Here is a 19,361-nt window from a genome sequence, read left to right on the forward strand (position 1 = left end):
GAAACTATTTTCTCGGTGACGTATTTTTGTCAGGTGACCTGAATTCAAAGAGAGGTCAAAAACTAGACTTCGTGCTAAATATTAATCTTGACTGTTACGTTGATTTACCCGATAGTGATCAGTATGTACTGTAGGGTTAACGCACGTTTTTTTGTGTAACAACATCTGCAGAATCCCAAGGGATTGGTTGGTGCACGAGCCCGTAGGGCGAGTGCACCAACATAGCCCGAGGGATTCTGCAGATGTTGTTTCACGAAACAAACGTGTGTTATCGCTATTCTTGCATAAAACACAACTAAAGTGCTGGGAATATCGAAAAGCAAGACTATTCAGCTGACATTAGCCGATCGAAGTCGGCCGTTTCAGGTTGTTATGGACACATGTTTTATTTATGCATTTCCAGGGCATACAGAAACAGTGCATATTTTATACATGTCGAACGGACATTCTTGTTGTGGTAATTTCTTTAATATTAAATATATGTAAAATAAGCATGACTTCCCCTTTTTCCGATATATCAGTAGGAACTTTAGCTTTAGAGGCTCGGAATTATGAGAAAAGGGCATAACCCTACACGGCATCCTGTCTTTAGACAATTTGCAGGTGAGGTGCCGACAGAACACAATTCTGCTTGGTTTAAATTAATAGTCTGTCCCTTACGCTTTTTAAATGTAAATATTATCGTTTAATAGAAACTGGTATCGATACCTATATTCTTCATGTCGTTAAGAATGAAATCTCTAGGCCTATAACTAGAAAATTTTGCTTTGCACCCCACCCCATCGCGATCAAAGTTTGATAAACACAAATATTTGAATTTTTCCAACATCGATATAATCAACTTAGATTGGATTTATAAACTCAAACATGGTTGGTGAGATCTACAAATAAATTGAAAAATATATAATAAATACCTTCTGTTCATCAAATGTTCATTAACTATGGAAAAATTCTTCAAACTTTACGCTTCGTCATGTTTATGCTTTACATTACACACCATCACTACATCAGTAGACTGCATAGATGTGTAAAGTAGACACAAACATTTTTTTAAAAGTTTTAGTGTAAGATTTAAAGTTAGCATGTCAACTTTCTCGACTCAAATTAATTTGGAAAACGAAATTGTATTTTTGTAAATATTGTTTGCCTATCATTTTCAGGGATTAAATCGCGGCGTGTAAACTTACTTTGAGTCTAATACGCGTAATAATACAATAATAAGGAACGTCAATTCAGTCGCGTATCAAGAGAGGTAGCGCTTATTACAAGTTAAAGTAAAGTTAGGTTGAAAAATGATATTTTTAATAAAAATGCAGATGAAAAGATTTCATAAATCTCGGACCTTTCGACTTCGGCCAAAATTGATTCGGGATCAATAATTTGCTTACGTTGGACCCGCAACAGCATATTCAAAACGTTCACCAACAGCGCGTGCTCACGAGAATCTCCTTGTTTGTACACGTTTTTTTCCCTGTTTGTGCATGCCCGAAATCGGCAAAAAACAAAGGTTTTATGCAAGAATGGCCCGAAATCGGCAAAAAACAAAGGTTTTATGCAAGAATGCATAAAACCTTTGTTTTTTGCCTATTTCGGGCATGCACAAACAGGGAAAAATGCAAGAATGGCCCGAAATCGGCAAAAAACAAAGGTTTTATGCAAGAATGCATAAAACCTTTGTTTTTTTGCCTATTTCGGGCATGCACAAACAGGGAAAAAAACGTGTACAAACAAGGAGATTCTCGTGAGCACGCGCTGTTGGTGAACGTTTTGAATATGCTGTTGCGGGTCCAACGTAAGCAAATTATGGTTCCCGAATCAATTTTTGCCGAAGTCGAAAGGTCCGAGATTTATGAAATCTTTTCATCTGCATATTTATTAAAAATATCATTTTTCAACCTAACTTTACTTTAACTTGTAATAAGCGCTACCTCTCTTGATACGCGACTGAATTGACGTTCCTTATTATTGTATTATTACGCGTATTAGACTCAAAGTAAGTTTACACGCCGCGATTTAATCCCTGAAAATGATAGGCAAACAACAATTTACAAAAATACAATTTCGTTTTCCAAATTAATTTGAGTCGAGAAAGTTGACATGCTAAATTTAAATCTTACACTAAAACTTTTAAAAAATGTTTTTGTCTACTTTACACATCTATGCAGTCTACTGATGCAGTGATGGTTTGTAATGTAAAGCATAAACATGATGAAGCGTAAAGTTTGAAGGATTTTTCTACAGTTAATGAACATTTGATGAACAGAAGGTATTTATTATGTATTTTTCAATTTATTTGTAGATCTCACCAACCATGTTTGGGTTTATAAATCCAATCTAAGTTGATTATATTGATGTTGGAAAAATTCAAATTTTTGTGTTTATCAAACTTTGATCGCGATGGGGTGGGGTGCAAAGCAAAATTTTCTAGTTATAGGCCTAGAGATTTCATTCTTAACGACATGAAGAATATAGGTATTGATACCAGTTTCTATTAAACGATAATATTTTCATTTAAAAAGCGTAAGGGGCAGATTATTAATTTAAACCAAGCAGAATTGTGTTCTGTCGGCACCTCACCTGCAAATTGTCTAAAGACAGGATGCCGTGTAGGGTTATGCCCTTTTCTCATAATTCCGAGCCTCTAAAGCTAAAGTTCCTACCGATATATCGGAAAAAGGGGAAGTCATGCTTATTTTACATATATTTAATATTAAAGAAATTACCACAACAAGAATGTCCGTTCGACATGTATAAAATATGCACTGTTTCTGTATGCCCTGGAAATGCATAAATAAAACATGTGTCCATAACAACCTGAAACGGCCGACTTCGATCGGCTAATGTCAGCTGGATAGTCTTGTTTTTTCGATATTTCCAGCACTTAAGTTGTGTTTTATGCAAGAATAGCGATAACACACGTTTGTTTCGTGAAACAACATCTGCAGAATCCCTCGGGCTATGTTGGTGCACTCGCCCTACGGGCTCGTGCACCAACCAATCCCTTGGGATTCTGCAGATGTTGTTACACAAAAAAACGTGCGTTAACCCTACATTTCAAGACACATTTATCGTGATAACCAAGTGAATGGTTTTGGTAACACTGTTTATTATCCCTTTGTAAGGAAAATGAGATCAGTGTTCTTTCATTATCTTAATAACAAGTTTTAATAATTTCCCTTGTATTTCACATATAAATGTATATACATGTAGTTTGACTGAATTTTGAAATCATTGTCCAGTCAACCTTTTCATTGAATATTGAGAAAAAATTTTCTATATGACTGATATTTTAACAAATGATAAAATTGCATGGGAAGACACAGAAATTGCGGACTTTATTTGATGAGAATAAGCATATATTTGATGAGATGTCGTTTAAGAATAGTACAGGTGATATTGATATCTATTATGTAATAATGATTTTTTTCAAAATTGTGAATGATGTTTCATATCAGGTAAATGGCAGATCCTAAACTGTGTTTAGTCGCTCACTCATTTTAACATTTTCGTCGTTTATACATTTTAGCTAGATCTTTTCAAAGTTACACACCTTTTTTTCTAACGACTCCAGTGTACATAACCGTTTCTCTACAGACTCAAGACGGTCATTTATTTTTGTAAGAAGTGCCTCTGGAACTTTGATGTAAAAGTCAGATTCAGAGTTTGAATTAAAGAAACTTTCCAAATTCAAAGTAGCATTTGCGAGATATCAATCTTCGTTATCAAAAAGAATATAATAAGACTCTTTCAAAATGCTACTTACTGACCACTTCGTCTGGTGTACTTGTGTGGCGACCTGATTTCTGTTCATAGCCATTGTCTTCTGAACTACATATTACTTCTTTTCGTTTTTTTTTTCTTATCATTTTTACTGTTTTTACCACCTTTTACCATAACTCAAACACAAGTATTGTATTATGTTCAAAATATATTTGCTTTGACTTTTATTCCAATCTACCATGTTCATTTATCAATCAAAAATATATATATATATATATATGCCCTCAGCTAAAATCAACCTTAAATAGTTTTTAAACGGGAGCGGTGGTTTAGTGGATAAGATGTCGGCCGCTCAATCCAGGAGTCGTGGGTTCGAGCCCCACAAGGGTCACGACCATGGCCTCTCATATGACACCAGTACTGTTTTTTCCAGGAAGCGGACTCGAGAGTGGTTCCAATAAGCTTGTAGCTTTCATCACAAACGAGCTAAAACAAATTAGTATAAATTAAAAAAAAATTCTCTAAATCATTTAGGATATCACAAAATGTAACTATGTAATTATAAATAGTGATATTATTAAACACACAATATTTTCAGACATCACCAGACATATTTAGTCTGGGTGGCTGGGAGACGAATGAGTATATCCCAGATTTAGTGCTGAAATAAAATGAATTATCTATGGATTTATGATATCACAAAATAGTGAATTAAATAGTAAAACGGCACCCAATGCGGAAGTGTGTTCTAATACATAGAAGCAGCATATCTGCTGCAGTACTTATCATACTATTTTCTGTTAAGTCTTGTACAAGTAGAATATTTGAACATTTTAATATCATCATGCTGTTGTATAGGTAGTATGTTACACTGATCTGTCTAGCAATACAGAGTCGTTAATAGGTAGTATAAACGCGCGGAAGAGTCTATTGCATAGGGTGCAATTTCGTTCCGCAGACAAAGATATCTAGCCGCAAAGTTAACAAGTGGAAAAAGTTTGCAAGCGCCTATTGACATTGAGGGTAATATTTCTGTAGTTTTTTTTTTTGCATAAAAGTGACTTTTACATTCTTCTGTTCGAATCTCTTTACACGCACTGAACACTAGTCTTATTTATATGTCTATTCATAATTACTCTGTGAATTATTCTTTCTTCTTCAAGTGAGGAAGGCAACGACCGCAGAGTATGTACTTTCGGATACACTCTTATTTAGATACATTCTGTGTGTGTAGGTACGTAGGTAGTAATTAGCCGCATGTGCCTCTGTGGGCCACTCGAATGTAATTCATATCAATATGTAGTACCATTTTCCTGTCTGGTAAAGGCCATTTTCATGCCAGATACAAGCTGTATTGATGCTTTATTGTAACTTAATTAGAGGACTGTCTGCGGGTGATTTTAAGCTACGTTATATGCTTCAAAAGTTGTGTGGAAGCTGTTTGGTAAAAGGTAGTGGCTAGAGAACCGGAATCGGTTCCCTAGACTGTGAACTTATTCGTCCAGAACCGGTTCTCTAAGCAAAATACCGTGCATAGGCTAGGGAACCGGAATTTTATTTCTATGCATAATGCTGTTGAAATCCACTTTGTTTCTTGGTAAGTGTCATGCATATTATTATCTTAATTAATTTTACCATGCCCTTGCATTTATCTGCGTTTATTGTCTCCAAAAGTGTACTCGCCGCATATATACTGTGTCTGCCGTATTGGAATGATATAAACTAGTACGAATGAATGCGTGAAAACTACTTCACAGTTTTTAAATGTTATTAGATTTTGCTTTAAACTTGTACTATATTTAAATTATTTAAATATAAAATAATATTGGTTTGTATTTGCGTCATTACATGTTTATAGATGAACAAATTAATTTAATTGCCCTTAAAACTTCATACAGATTCTTTGATCACTTTAAATACTCCATGGTTTGTAACACCTCGGCATTTCACGTTCTAAGATCTGTAATCAATACTAATTAAGGGAAATTACTTACTTTGTTTTAATCGTTTCTTTTATTGTAGTGTTTCCTGCAGACTCTTAAAGGGGCATGGTGCTTCCCTTGAAAAGGGGCACTTTTAACGCGCGGTTTGGCATTGAAAGGGCATTCATCCAAGAACGCTTGTCGGTGTCATTTTACATACTATTTTCTCACTGAATTTGAGAATCTTTCATATCTCAGATATGGGATAGATATTTTGTGGTATTCTTTATAATGCCTACCATGGCATGTGAAAGTGCTTTCCTTTCTTTTGTTTAAAGATGACACTGATGATTCATACTTTCAAACATTCTTATTCTGTTACCTTCATGAAGTGTTAGCTTGCATTTTCAGAGACAGATTTCAGGTGATAATTAATAAGCAACAAGTTTTATTGAACAACTATCAGTGCGCAACTTTATTTTGTCAATCATATCATTTCACCACTGATTTACGTTAAGAGAATAGGCAGTTCGTCAAATCTACATGTAATCAATGACTTTGTACCTATATTGCTGATTAAACCCATTGTTCTTCCTTGCCAGTAAGATTTAGACGACAGGTCGAGTCGGAAAGTTATATTTTGCTAGTGTTTTGGGCATGCGAAAACGAAAGTAGAATGCGACGTAAAAAGTATATGCTGTGAAATTTGCTAGATTAGATCGTCTGCCACTATTTTTATCACTCCACCGTTGCTCGGATGTTTTTGCGTTACATACAGTGACTGACTATGAATCTGTTGTTTTTTTTTCGTCAAATCACACATTATTCAGTAATATAAACATAAATGTGAATACCAATGGTTCATTGCGAGTAATAACTCAAAATTTCGGCTTGCTTGACGCATGTGGCTGTGCACTTTCATCTTAAATTTCGGCCTTATAAAGTCATTTTGACAAATTATTTACGAAAACAAAACTAGGGCCTTGCATTTTTAGTTTATTCATTTAAATCTCGATCAGTTTTTATAACTTAATCGCTTAGTTATCGGTTATTTTCATACCGATGTACGTTTTCAAATTTTCAAGATGGCGACGACTTCTGCATCGGCGCGTCATGAATGTGCTTCGTAATATTACAAATCAAGACATCGGTCGATTTTAATGAATTTGGTATCATTCTAAAGCTTAAGCGTTTATCTTATTATTTTTATAAATGATATCCGTAAAGGAATAAAATAAATCTTGTAGATAAAATCGATATAAAATATTTTGAGTCTGGTCAATTTTCATGGATTGGTCGGCGATCGGCAAACCTTCAATATTTTATTTTTAAAGGCCTAATTAGCGCATCGAAAATGTGCGATAATCAATCTACATTTTATAAGATTACAACCTTTTAAAATAATTATCGTTTAATTGACCGTTTCAATCATATCTTCCGTAAAAAGGCTACATGTTGCTTCTCCGTCGACGTGCTAAAAACAAACAAATTTTCATCTACTGTTCCCAATTAAACTATCATAAAACAGTAATTGATTGCATAATCCTGTCAGTTCTTAATCAGGGTCATTCACGGTTGATGCACCCACGTGTCGGCCTGTTGATCACAGCCGCTTATTGACGGTACAATACACGGAACATGGCCCGCGGACATTGGCTTTCCAGACAGGTTTTGAAAAGGCACTTGTCAAGATAAATATACAAGCTTCATAGAATAAAAGGGCACGTGGCGCAAACGGGCGGTTTGAAGGGCAGCTTGGCGGCACTTCAAACGGGGCATGGCGCTGCGCCATGTTAAAAAGGCCTGCAGGAAACACTATATTGTCATACCTTTTAAGTTTAATTAAATTTCAAGTTTATTTTGGCTCCAGTGTCGACGATTTCGCATTCATTTGTACTAGTTTATTTTATCATTTCAATATGGCGGACAGTATGCGGCGAGTACACTTCTGGAGACACAGTAAACACAAATAAATAAAAGGGCATAGCTTCCTGAAATAGTAAAATTAATTAACTTATTACAGCGATTTTTTTCCTTCTTTATAAAGGTCCCCTAAAAGGACCTTTTCCCAATTGAAAAATGCAATCTTTTTTCCCAATTATCATCCAAAAATTCCCCAAATGACCAAATTAAGTTTGCATTTTGACGATTGCGGAAGGAAAACTTAGTTACATTGACATTCACCACGATTTAACCAGTTAAACAGTTTGTTTGATGCTATTTACGTGAATTAAAGGAAGAAGCATTCTAAATGATGTTCAGCGATTTTTTTCCTTCTTTATAAAGGTCCCCTAAAAGGACCTTTTCCCAATTGAAAAATGCAATCTTTTTTCCCAATTATCATCCAAAAATTCCCCAAATGACCAAATTAAGTTTGCATTTTGACGATTGCAGAAGGAAAACTTAGTTACATTGACATTCACCACGATTTAACCATTTAAACAGTTTGTTTGATGCTATTTACATGGAATTAAAGGAAGAAGCATTCTAAATGATGTTATTAATTAACTATGAAAATTCCCAATCTGAGTAAAAACCCAGCTATTTTTCCCAATTTATCCGGTACCGGACCTTTTCCCAAAAGGGCAAAAGAAATCACTGTATTAAGATAAGAACATGCACATGATACTTACCAAAAGAAACAAAGTTAATTTCGCCAGTTTTATGCATAGAAATAAAATTCCGGTTCCCTAGCCTATGCACGGTACTTTGGCTAGAGAACCGGTTCCGTATGAATAAGTTTGCTGTCTAGGGAACCGATTCCGGTTCTCTAGCCACTGCCTTGGTAAAACGAAAGTGAAAGTAGGTATTTCCTGATGTCTACCTATACAATTTTAGCATTTTCATCACATGTGTCAGTCAAATCATTAATGACGATGGTTTCATTACATTATGGTCAACCCCATATTCTTTTTATGCCCCCAAAAGGAGGCATATAGTTTTTGAACCGTCTGTCGGTCTGTCAGTCAGTCTGTCTGTCTGTCGGTCTGTCAGTCTGTCCGCAATTTTCGTGTCTGGTCCATATCTTTGTCATAGATGGATGGATTTTCAAATAACTTGGCATGAATGTGTACCACAGTAAGACGACGTGTCGCGCGCAAGACCCAGGTCCGTAGCTCAAAGGTCAAGGTCACACTTAGACGTTAAAGGATACTGCATTGATGGGCGTGTCCGGTCCATATCTTTGTCATCGATGGATGGATTTTCAAATAACTTGGCATGAATGTGTACCACAGTAAGACGACGTGTCGCGCGCAAGACCCAGGTCTGTAGCTCAGAGGTCAAGGTCACACTTAGACGTTAAAGGATAGTGCATTGATGGGCGTGTCCAGTCCATATCTTTGTCATCGATGGATGGATTTTCAAATAACTTGGCATGAATGTGTACCACAGTAAGACGACGTGTCTCACGCAAGACCCAGGTCCGTAGCTCAAAGGTCAAGGTCACACTCAGACATTAAAGGTCATTTTTCATGATAGTGCATTGATGGGCGTGTCCGGTCCATATCATTGTCATTCATGCATGGATTTTAAAATAATTACGCATGAATGTGTGACACAGTAAGACGACGTGTCGCGCGCAAGACCCAGTTCCATAGGTCAAAGGTCCTTAACTCTAACATCAGCCATAACTATTCATTCAAAGTGCCATCGGGGGCATGTGTCATCCTATGGAGACAGCTCTTGTTTGGGTATGTTTTCATTGCCTAAAGACAGACCTTGAAGTTCAAAACTTGGGTAGTCTTGCAAGAAGTGAAAGGCTTGAAATGCTGAAAAAATATGTTTTGTTATTTTTATATAGAAAATATTTGTGGAGGCATAAAAATGGTACTAGCAGCTTCCTCGCTTGGAGCTCAGCATTAAGGGGATAGTGCTAGGATTGGTCAGCCCGGTGTCAGTATAATGTGACTGGGTGGGGTATCATGCCACGTGTCTACGGCGTGATATTCCAGTGAGGCAGCACTATAAAGTTGGGCATTGTGCTCACTGCTACAAGTAGACACCGTCGTTTATATGACTGAAAAATTGTTGAAAAAGACGTTAAACCCGAACACACACACACATTTAATACATTTTAACCTATAGCAATAACCACAGGAAAGATAACTCTTGCAAACACCTGATTCACAGTTTCCAATAAATGTGACCACAAAAGAATTTAATGCTTGCATTCGCTTTTTAAAGTTTAACCTAAATTATTGTGTTGCATAGAGGTATATACCAGGGGTTCCATTTGACCCGGGACCCCGGGTCCGGACCCGGGAGATTTTCAAAAGACGCTCAAAGGACCCGACATGATACTTGCCTGTGCGTCCTTCGGGACCTGGAGGCATTTTCCTTTGATAATCCTTTCTCTTATCATTCATTTCCTTCAGTAAAACTATTTCCACGACAGACACATGTATTCCAAAATAAACACTCGCGGCCATGCCCTCCTGCCTTTAATCTTCTGCTAAATCCCGCCCTTTCTCCTGTAGACATGCCTCGCTGATTTTTTTATCAGCAAGTTACGTCACGGTGAGTGCACATAGGTTAGAAGAACCAATGAAGTGTTGAAATTAATTGATAACGAGTATTGATCCTGTGTACTGTCAGAAAAGGCGCCAATTATTAAATTATCGTAAGCAGCTGATTACCGAGCATGTGAAAAGTGCCCTGCAAGATTTTTTCATGCCAACTTTAAATTAGACCATTGTTTAGTGATCATACCGTAATTTCAACAAGAAACTTCACAAATTTTGATGAATTCTGAAAGCAAAAATAAATTTAGAATGTCCGTTCACGAGTCTAATTACACCCGATGTCATATGCATATTTCCAAAATTCCTTAAAAAAACTGACTTTCAATGCAGTTTTTAATGATAAATAGCATCATTATTTGAGGAACTATCTCTGATTTAGCTTAGTTGGCCAAGTAAACTAAGCAAAAACTACTTTCCGATGACATTCCGGATAGTACATTTTGGATACATTTTTATAGAGTGTTATAGCACTGTTCTGTTATTAAAAATTAAATGAAATACAGAAGAAAAACCTAATCAAAATAACATGAATTTTGATAAATATTAGTTTACAATATGAGACTATATGACCTGAAACTGACATTTTTTATTATGCTGTAACATGATCTTTGGTTTATTGTTTTCTTAGGTAAAGATCTACGTATTACTAAATAAAAAAAAGTATAGTCATTCATATGGACGTGTTGGGACAGGACTCCTGTATTTTGGAAAAGGACCCTTCAAAATTTGGGCCCAAGGGTCCTGGGACTCTTGGGTTTTCAGGTCTAGTGGAACCCCTGATATACTGTATGATTTTTAAGACGAGAATGAGTGCAGATTGGAAATTATACACTTTTTCCCAAAGTGAAAGTACTATACATGTATTTGATTTTGAATGGGGCTAAATTTCATTTTCATTTCTTTACAGAATAGCTGCGTAATCTCTCTTAGAAAGAAATTAGGGAAATCCAGAGTTCCTGGATTTTGTAACAGTACAAACCTGTTCTTCGCAAGTAACTGCCAACTTCCCCACATGAATCAGAGGTGGAGGACAAATGATTTCAAACACAATATCTTTTATCAAATTGTCACGGAGAACATACGGCCCGTCTGAGGATTTAACTCATGACCCCGCGATCTGTAGATCGGCACTCTCCCGATTGAGCTAAGGGGGCGGGTACCATTTTACAAGATACATGTATACAATAGATCAAGCATATCATACTGTTTTAAATACTGTTGAAAATAATATAAATCAGTTTTGATTTAATAACTTACTTTTAAGTCAGAATTTTAGTTCCATGGACTTATTTTAACATCTAATTGTGATGTTATCCTGCTACATTGTGTATGTAAAGTGCCTTTGAATGCATTTGTCATCATCTGGTATGATAATTATCTCATGTAATCTTTAGAGTGTTTTTAAAGAATTCCACTGCAAATTGTTGTTTTTTTTTCATTTTTCAGTGTACAGTTTGAAATGGAAAAGTTTTCCTCTATGCTGAAGTTTGCTGTCTCATATTCAAGACTTAGAAGTTTAAAGACACTTCAGAAAAGGTTGTGTATTATACAGTGTACAGTCTGACCTGTACTAACGGTCACCTCTGATCAGCGGTCACCTCTGTTTAGTGGTTATTTTGTGACGCCCCCGACGGATTTTTGTCTATTTCATCACTTTATTCAGCGGTCACCTCCCATCCGCGGTCAGCGGCCACCGGGATCGCTTCCTGACCTCCTTATTTGACCTCTTTCAGCGGCCATGTTTCTCCCAAAACCAATTTTTAGGCGAGAATCGCTGAAGATACCGGATTTTTGAGAAACGTGATTGCTAAGTTTCACGTGACTTCACCACAAAAACAGCAAAAATGACATGAGCTTCTCAATTAAAACTGATAACCAAAGGTGTGATCCTCTTTTTGTTACGATCAAATGGCCAGTAATTATCGGCAATTAGCATGTCACCTCGTGTCAGTTTTGTTGTTCACAGTTTGATCTCGGTTAAAGATAATACTCGATCTTTAATTAGTATCATAATATTTGTGATTTTTTTTTTCATCAAAATACTATTAAATTTAAATGAAATTAATTTTGTTTGTAAGAAATATAAACCACTCGATTATTTACGGAACGGAACGGTAATCTTAGATTTTAGTGTAGACAGTAAGCGCGGAGAGTAGCTTCCCTTTACCAAAATTGCGAAAAACGTGAACAAACTTGTTTTGAAGTTTGAAAATCGTATGTGGCAATTTTTGTCGTAAAACACACGCCGGAGTTGTTGATTGCTAAGAAGACCATTTGTATTGCGAAGGCAAATGCACGTCAATGTATCCTGGTAAAATAATTAGCTCGTACAACGAAAATGAAATGGGCCTAAAGGCTATAGTCATGATTGAACACTGGTCAGAAGTCTAAAATATATATATACTGGCTGCCCCTCTGATCAGCGGTTACCTGGCTTAAGCGGCCAAGTTGTCTGTTTCCCCTGGCTGGCTGCTTAAGACAGGTTAGACTGTATATAATACAGGCAAATAAAACAGAAGTTGTCAAGTTTGGTCTGAGCAGTATGTGCTCTGGGTAATCTGTAGCGATCACTTGCCATCCATCCATTTTCCACTCACATTCTCTTCCAGTGCTGTCTCCTCTGCCCACCTGGTTAGCTCAGGTGGTAGAGTACAAGGCTATGAGTGAGAGGTTGGTTTGATCTGTGGGTTTGGTGTATGTTGTACATGGCTAAATAACAAAAGGCATTATGTCTAAAGTTACTTGTCTTCCAGTTTTGATTCATGTGTGGAAGTTGTCAGTTGTTTGCTGTGAACAAGTCAGTACTGGTGAAGAATCCAACCTGTCGTAGTTCAGAATGTAGCCTCCATTTTGCGGTTGTTGTCTCTATAAAGACTGGAAAATCAGACTTTATTTCTTGAGGAAACTTGCTGAAACTTAATGTAATAGGTGTAATTGAATATTTCCAGATGTTAAATAAAAACAGATTTGATAAAATCAATATACTTTAAAGTTTTTCTGTAAAGTTTTTGCCTAAACACTAGTGTCCTGGATCAAATTAAGAGTATAAAGTGACATAAACAAACTGGGTTTGGATTGTGAATAGGAAAAGAACTTCAGAGTGTTAGAAAGACACACCTTTTTCCAGAAAGCATTTTTGAGATTCAAATTTTTTTGATGAAATATTTTCTTCTTCAGTTGTTCTACTTATTGCGAAATGAGAAAAAAGGAATGTTTTAGACTTAATTAAGAAGTTTTCCACTGTTTAAAGCTTTCCAGTCATTGTTTATTTTAACAAAGTACATGTACTTAAATGTGATGTGCAGGCCTCATTTTAAGTCTTACCTTTTTAAAATTTTAGGTGCATATCATCCAGCTATAAGTTACAGTATAAATGGGAGCCTGATGATCTGGTAAGGGAACATCTTTTTTGAATAACGTAATTATATAGAAAGATAGATGGCATGCAGTTTAGATAGAATATCTTATTTTATAGCTCACCTGTCACGAAGTGACAAGGTGAGCTTTTGTGATCGCGCAGCGTCCGTCGTCCGTGCGTTCGTCCGTCCGTGCGTAAACTTTTCCTTGTGACATCTCTAGAGGTCACAGTTTTCATGGGATCTTTATGAAAATGGGTCAGAATGTTCATCTTGGTAAATTCTAGGTCAAGTTCGAAACTGGGTCAGGTGCGGCCAAAAAGTAGGTCAGTAGGTCTAAAAATAGAAAAACCTTGTGACCTCTCTAGAGGCCATATATTTCACAAGATCTTCATGAAAATTGGTCAGAATGTTCACCTTGATGATATCTAAGTCAAGTTCGAAACTGGGTCACGTGCCTTCAAAAACTAGGTCAGTAGGTCTAAAAATAGAAAAACCTTGTGACCTCTCTAGAGGCCATATATTTCACAAGATCTTCATGAAAATTGGTCATAATGTTCACCTTGATGATATCAAGGTCGAGTTCGAAACTGGGTCACGTTCCATCAAAAACTAGGTCAGTAGGTCTAAAAATAGAAAAACCTTGTGACCTCTCTAGAGGCGATATATTTCAAAAGATCTTCATGAAAATTGGTCAGAACGTTCACCTTGATGATGTCTAGGTCAAGTTCGAAACTGGGTCACGCGCCATCAAAAACTAGGTCAGTAGATCAAATAATAGAAAAACCTTGTGACCTCTCTAGAGGCCATATTTTTCATGGGATCTATATGAAAGTTGATCTGAATGTTCATCTTGATGATATCTAGGTCAGGTTTGAAACTGGGTCACGTGCCTCAAAAACTAGGTCAGTAGGTCTAAAAATAGAAAAACCTTGTGACCTCTCTAGAGGCCATATATTTCATGAGATCTTCATGAAAATTGGTCAGAATGTTCACCTTGATGATATCTAGGTCAGGTTCGGAAGTGGGTCACGTGCCATCAAAAACTAGGTCAATAGGTCAGATAATAGAAAAACCTTGTGACCTCTCTAGAGGCCATATTTTTCATGGGATCTGTATGAAAGTTGTTCAGAATGTTCATCTTGATGATATCTAGGTCAAGTTCGAAAGTGGGTCACGTCCCTTCAAAAACTAGGTCAGTAGGTCAAATAATAGAAAAACCTTGTGACCTCTCTAAAGGCCATATTTTTTCATGGGATCTGTATGAAAGTTGGTCTGAATGTTCATCTTGATGATATCTAGGTAAAGTTCGATACAGGGTCATGTGCGGTCAAAAACTAGGTCAGTAGGTCTAAAAATAGAAAAACCTTGTGACATCTCTAGAGGCCATACTTGTGAATGGATCTCCATAAAAATTGGTCAGATTGTTCATCTTGATGATATCTAGGTCAAATTCAAAAGTGGGTCACGTGCCATCCAAAAGTAGGTCAAATAATGAAAAAACGTTGTGACCTCTCTAGAGGCCAAATTTTTCATGGGATCTGTATGACAGTTGGTCTGAATGTTTATCTTGATGATATATAGGTGAAGTTTGAAACTGGGTCAACTGCGATCAAAAACTAGGTCAGTAGGTCTTGAAATAGAAAAACCTTGTGACCTCTCTAGAGGCCATACCCTTGAATGGATCTTCATGAAAATTGGTCAGAATGTTCATCTTGATGATATCTAGGTCAGGTTTGAAACTGGGTCACGTGCCTTCAAAAACTAGGTCAGTAGGTCAAATAATAAAAAAAACCTTGTGACCTCTCTAGAGGCCATACTTTTCATGGGATCTGTATGAAAGTTGGTCTGAATGTTCATCTTGATGATATCTAGATCAAGTTTGAAACTGGGTCAGTAGGTCTAAAATTATTAAAATCTTTTGACCTCTCTAGAGGCCATATTTTTCAATGGATCTTCATGAAAATTGATCTGAATGTTCACCTTGATGTTATCTTGTTATCTAGGTCAGTTTCGAAACTGGGTCACGTGCAGTCAAAAACTAGGCTTGTAGGTATAAAAATAGAAAAACCTTGTGACCTCTCTAGAGGCCATATTTTTCATGAGATCTTCATGAAAATTAGTGAAAATGTTCACCTTGATGATATCTAAGTAAAGTTCAAAACAGGGTCACATACCTTCGAAAACTAGGTCAATAGGTCAAATAATAGAAAAACCTTGTGAACTCTCTAGAGACTATATTTTTCAATGGATCTTCATGAAAATTGGTCAGACTTTTTATACGCCCGTTTGAAAAAACGGGACGTATTATGGGAACGCCCCTGGCGGGCGGGCGGGCGGCGTCCACAGACTTTGTCCAGAGCATATCTTCTACATGCATGAAGGGATTTTGATGAAACTTGGCACAGTTGTTCACCATCATGAGACGGAGTGTCATGCACAAAAACCAGGCCCCTAGGTCTAAGGTCAAGGTCACACTTAGAGGTCAAAGGTCAAATTCAAGAATGACTTTGTCCAGAGCATATCTTCTTCATGCATGGAGGGATTTTGATGAAAGTTCGCACAATTGTTCACCACCACGAGGCGGAGTGTCATGCACAAGAACCAGGTCCCTAGGTCTAAGGTCAAGGTCACACTTAGAGGTCAAAGGATACAAGAAAGAAAACTTTGTCCAGAGCATATCTTCTTCATGCATGGAGGGATTTTGATGAAAGTTCGCACAATTGTTCACCACCACGAGGCGGAGTGTCATGCGCAAGAACCAGGTCCCTAGGTCTAAGGTCAAGGTCACACTTAGAGGTCAAAGGATACAAGAAAGAAAACTTTGTCCGGAGCATATCTTCTTCATGCATGGAGGGATTTTGATATAACTTTGCACAAATGTTCACCACCACGAGGCGGAGTGTCATGCGCAAGAACCGGGTCCGTAGGTCAAAGGTCAAGGTCACACTTAGAGGCCAAAGGTCAGATACAAGAATGACTTTGTCCGAAGCATTTCTTCTTCATGCATGGAGGGATTTTGATGTAACTTGGCACAATTATACACCATCATGAGAGGAAGTGTCATGCGCAGTTCCCTTCTTTAGAATTACTTCCCTTTGTTGTTACTATAAATAGCTTATATTGTAACTTTTTCATTACTAGTCTTAGGGAAAAATCGAGACCACTTTTCTGTAGTACAACATGCATGCTACATCCAATTATGAGGTGTATTTTGACCAATCTCTACCTGGTAAAGATTTTTGTGTGGACTTACAATATTTTTTTTTTTTTGATTATCTTCCCTTAGACTAGTTGTTACTATAAATAACTTATATTGTAACTTTTTTATAATTGACCCTACGGAAAAAACAAGACCACTTTTCTGTGGTACACCTTAGATGTTACTTTCAAATTTTAGGTGTATTTTAATGTATCTCTACCTGGTAAGGAGTTTTTTTGTGGACTTAGAAAAACAAATGACTTACAATGATTACTAAACAACCACAAAATTAAAATTCCATTTGCAAATACAGGTGCTAGAGTAAAGAAATTTGCTGTGACGGGCGTATATTGTGACATTCTGGCACTCTTGTTATCTTGATAATATCTAGGTCAAGTTCAAAACTGGGTCACATGAGCTCAGAAACTAGGTCACTATGTCAAATAATAGAAAAAACGACGTCATACTCAAAACTGCCTCATGTGGGAAGAGGTGAGCGATTCAGGACCATCATGGTCCTCTTGTTTTATATAGATAATAAGAAATCCAAACATTTTTCTGCATATTTCCAGAGTAAAACAATTTTAATGTACAGAATGTTTTGGTGTAAAATGATTATTTTTGTCTAGCCCGCTTGCGGATGCGAAGACATAGTTGTCCAAATGGCTGTTCGGTGTATGTGCGTGCATGTGTGCGTGCGTCCGGATTTGTTTGTCCGGACCATAACTTTGACATGCATGGAGCAATCTTGTTTATATTTGGCATGAATGTTAACCTCAGTAAGACGGAGTGTCCTGCGCAAACCCCAGGTTCCTATCTCAAAGGTCAAGGTCACAATTACAGGTCAAAGGTCAAATTCAAAAATGACTGTCCGGAGCATTTCTTCTTCATGCATGCAGGGATTTTGATGTAACTTGGCACAATTGTTCACCGTCATGAGACAGAGTGTCATGCGCAAGAACCAGGTCCCTAGGTCTAAGGTCAAGGTCACACTTAGAGGTCAAAGGATACAAGAATGACAACTTTGTCCGGAGCATTTCTTCTTCATGCATGGAGGGATTTTGATGTCGCTTGGCACAAATGTTCACCACCATGAGACAAAGTGTCATGCACAAGAACCAGGTCCCTGGGTCTAAGGTCAAGGTCACACTTAGAGGTCAAAAGTCAGATATAAGAATGACTTTGTCTCGAGCATTTCTTTTTGATGCATAGAGGGATTTTGATGTAACTTGGCACAATTGTTCATTATCTTGAGACGGAGTGTCATGCGCAATATCCTAGAATTACTTCCCTTTGTTGTTACTGTAAATAGCTTATATTCGTAACTTTTTTATTACTGGTCATAGGGAAAATCAAGACCACTTTTCTGTAGTACAACATGGATGTTACATCCAATTTTCAGGTGAATTTTGACCTATCTCTACTGGTGAGGATTTTTGTGTGGACTTAGATTTTTGTTTTTTTAAGGTTTACGTCCCTTTGTTGTTACTTTAAATAACTTATATTGTAACTTTTTGCAATCTCTTTTTTATTTGGCATAAATGTTTGCCTCAATGAGACAGGGAGTGCCATGTGCAGCTCCTAGTCCTTTTGACAGCTGGCGGGCTCGACATGTTGGCCGTGGGCATTTAGTTATTATTTGCTTACAATGGGAGTTTCATACAAGGCATGCTGGCAGATCCCATTTGTTGACAAAAACATGACTGAATTAGCCGTAATGTTAGTTTTTTATGCCCCCGAAGGTGGGCATATTAAAACCACACTGTCCGTCTGTGCGTGCGTGAGTCCGTGCGTCCGGTAAATTCTTGTCCGGGCTGTAACTCTTCCATTCATTAAGGGATTTTGAAATAACTTGGCGTAAATGTTCACCATAATGAGGCGATGTGTCATGCGCAAGACCCAGACCCCTAGCTCCAAGGTCAAGGTCACACTTAGAGGTCAAAGGTTAACATGGTCTGTTTGGTGTCTGGTCCATAACTCTGCCATCCATGAAGGGATTTTGAAACAACTTGGCATAAATGTTTACCATAATGAGACGATGTGTCTTGTGCAAGACCCAGACCCCTAGCGCCAAGGTCAAGGTCACACTTACAAGTCAAAGGTTAACAGGGTATGTTTCGTGTCCGGTCCATAACACTGCCATTCATTAAGGGATTTTGAAATTACTTGGCATAAATGTTCCTCATAATGAGATGACGTGTCTTGAGCAAGACCCAGACCCCTAGCTCCAAGGTAAAGGTCACACTTAGAGGTCACAGGTTAACATGGTCTGTTTCTTGTCCAGTCCATAACTCTGCCATTGATTAAGGGATTTTGAAATTACTTAGCATAAATGTTCCATATAATGAGATGAGGTGTCATGTGCAAGACCCAGACCCCTAGCTCCAAGGTCAAGGTCACACTTAGAAGTCAAAGCTGTTTCTTGTCTGGTCCATAACTCTGCCATTTATCAAGGGATTTGAAAATAATTTGACACAAATGTTAACCATATTGAGAAGATGTGTCACACTTATGACCGAGGCCTCTTAGGTCAAGTTCACAAAATGATATGTGATTTTTTGCGAATACATCTGTGGCATTCTTGGCCCTACTTCGGGGGCATTTGTCACCAATAGTGACAGCTCTTGTTTTAATTGAC

General features: G+C 37.3%; 1 protein-coding gene across 4 annotated transcripts in view; it reads left to right on the forward strand.

The window, feature by feature from the left end:
* The first annotated feature begins 365 nt into the window (after window positions 1-365).
* The window catches only part of LOC123530616 (39S ribosomal protein L48, mitochondrial-like), a 28,751-nt gene continuing 9,755 nt past the window's right edge, over window positions 366-19,361 (forward strand). Inside the window, exons 1-3 of one of the 4 annotated variants that reach the window (XM_053517116.1) lie at window positions 366-457; window positions 11,612-11,701; window positions 13,506-13,557. In XM_053517116.1, coding sequence (XP_053373091.1) covers window positions 381-457; window positions 11,612-11,701; window positions 13,506-13,557 — 219 coding nt within the window. In that variant the 5' untranslated portion in view covers window positions 366-380. The other 3 variants (XM_045311400.2, XM_045311401.2, XM_045311398.2) reach the window with 3 other exon arrangements.

Source organism: Mercenaria mercenaria, chromosome 1 (genome assembly GCF_021730395.1).
Source record: "Mercenaria mercenaria strain notata chromosome 1, MADL_Memer_1, whole genome shotgun sequence".
Lineage (NCBI taxonomy): Eukaryota > Metazoa > Mollusca > Bivalvia > Venerida > Veneridae > Mercenaria > Mercenaria mercenaria.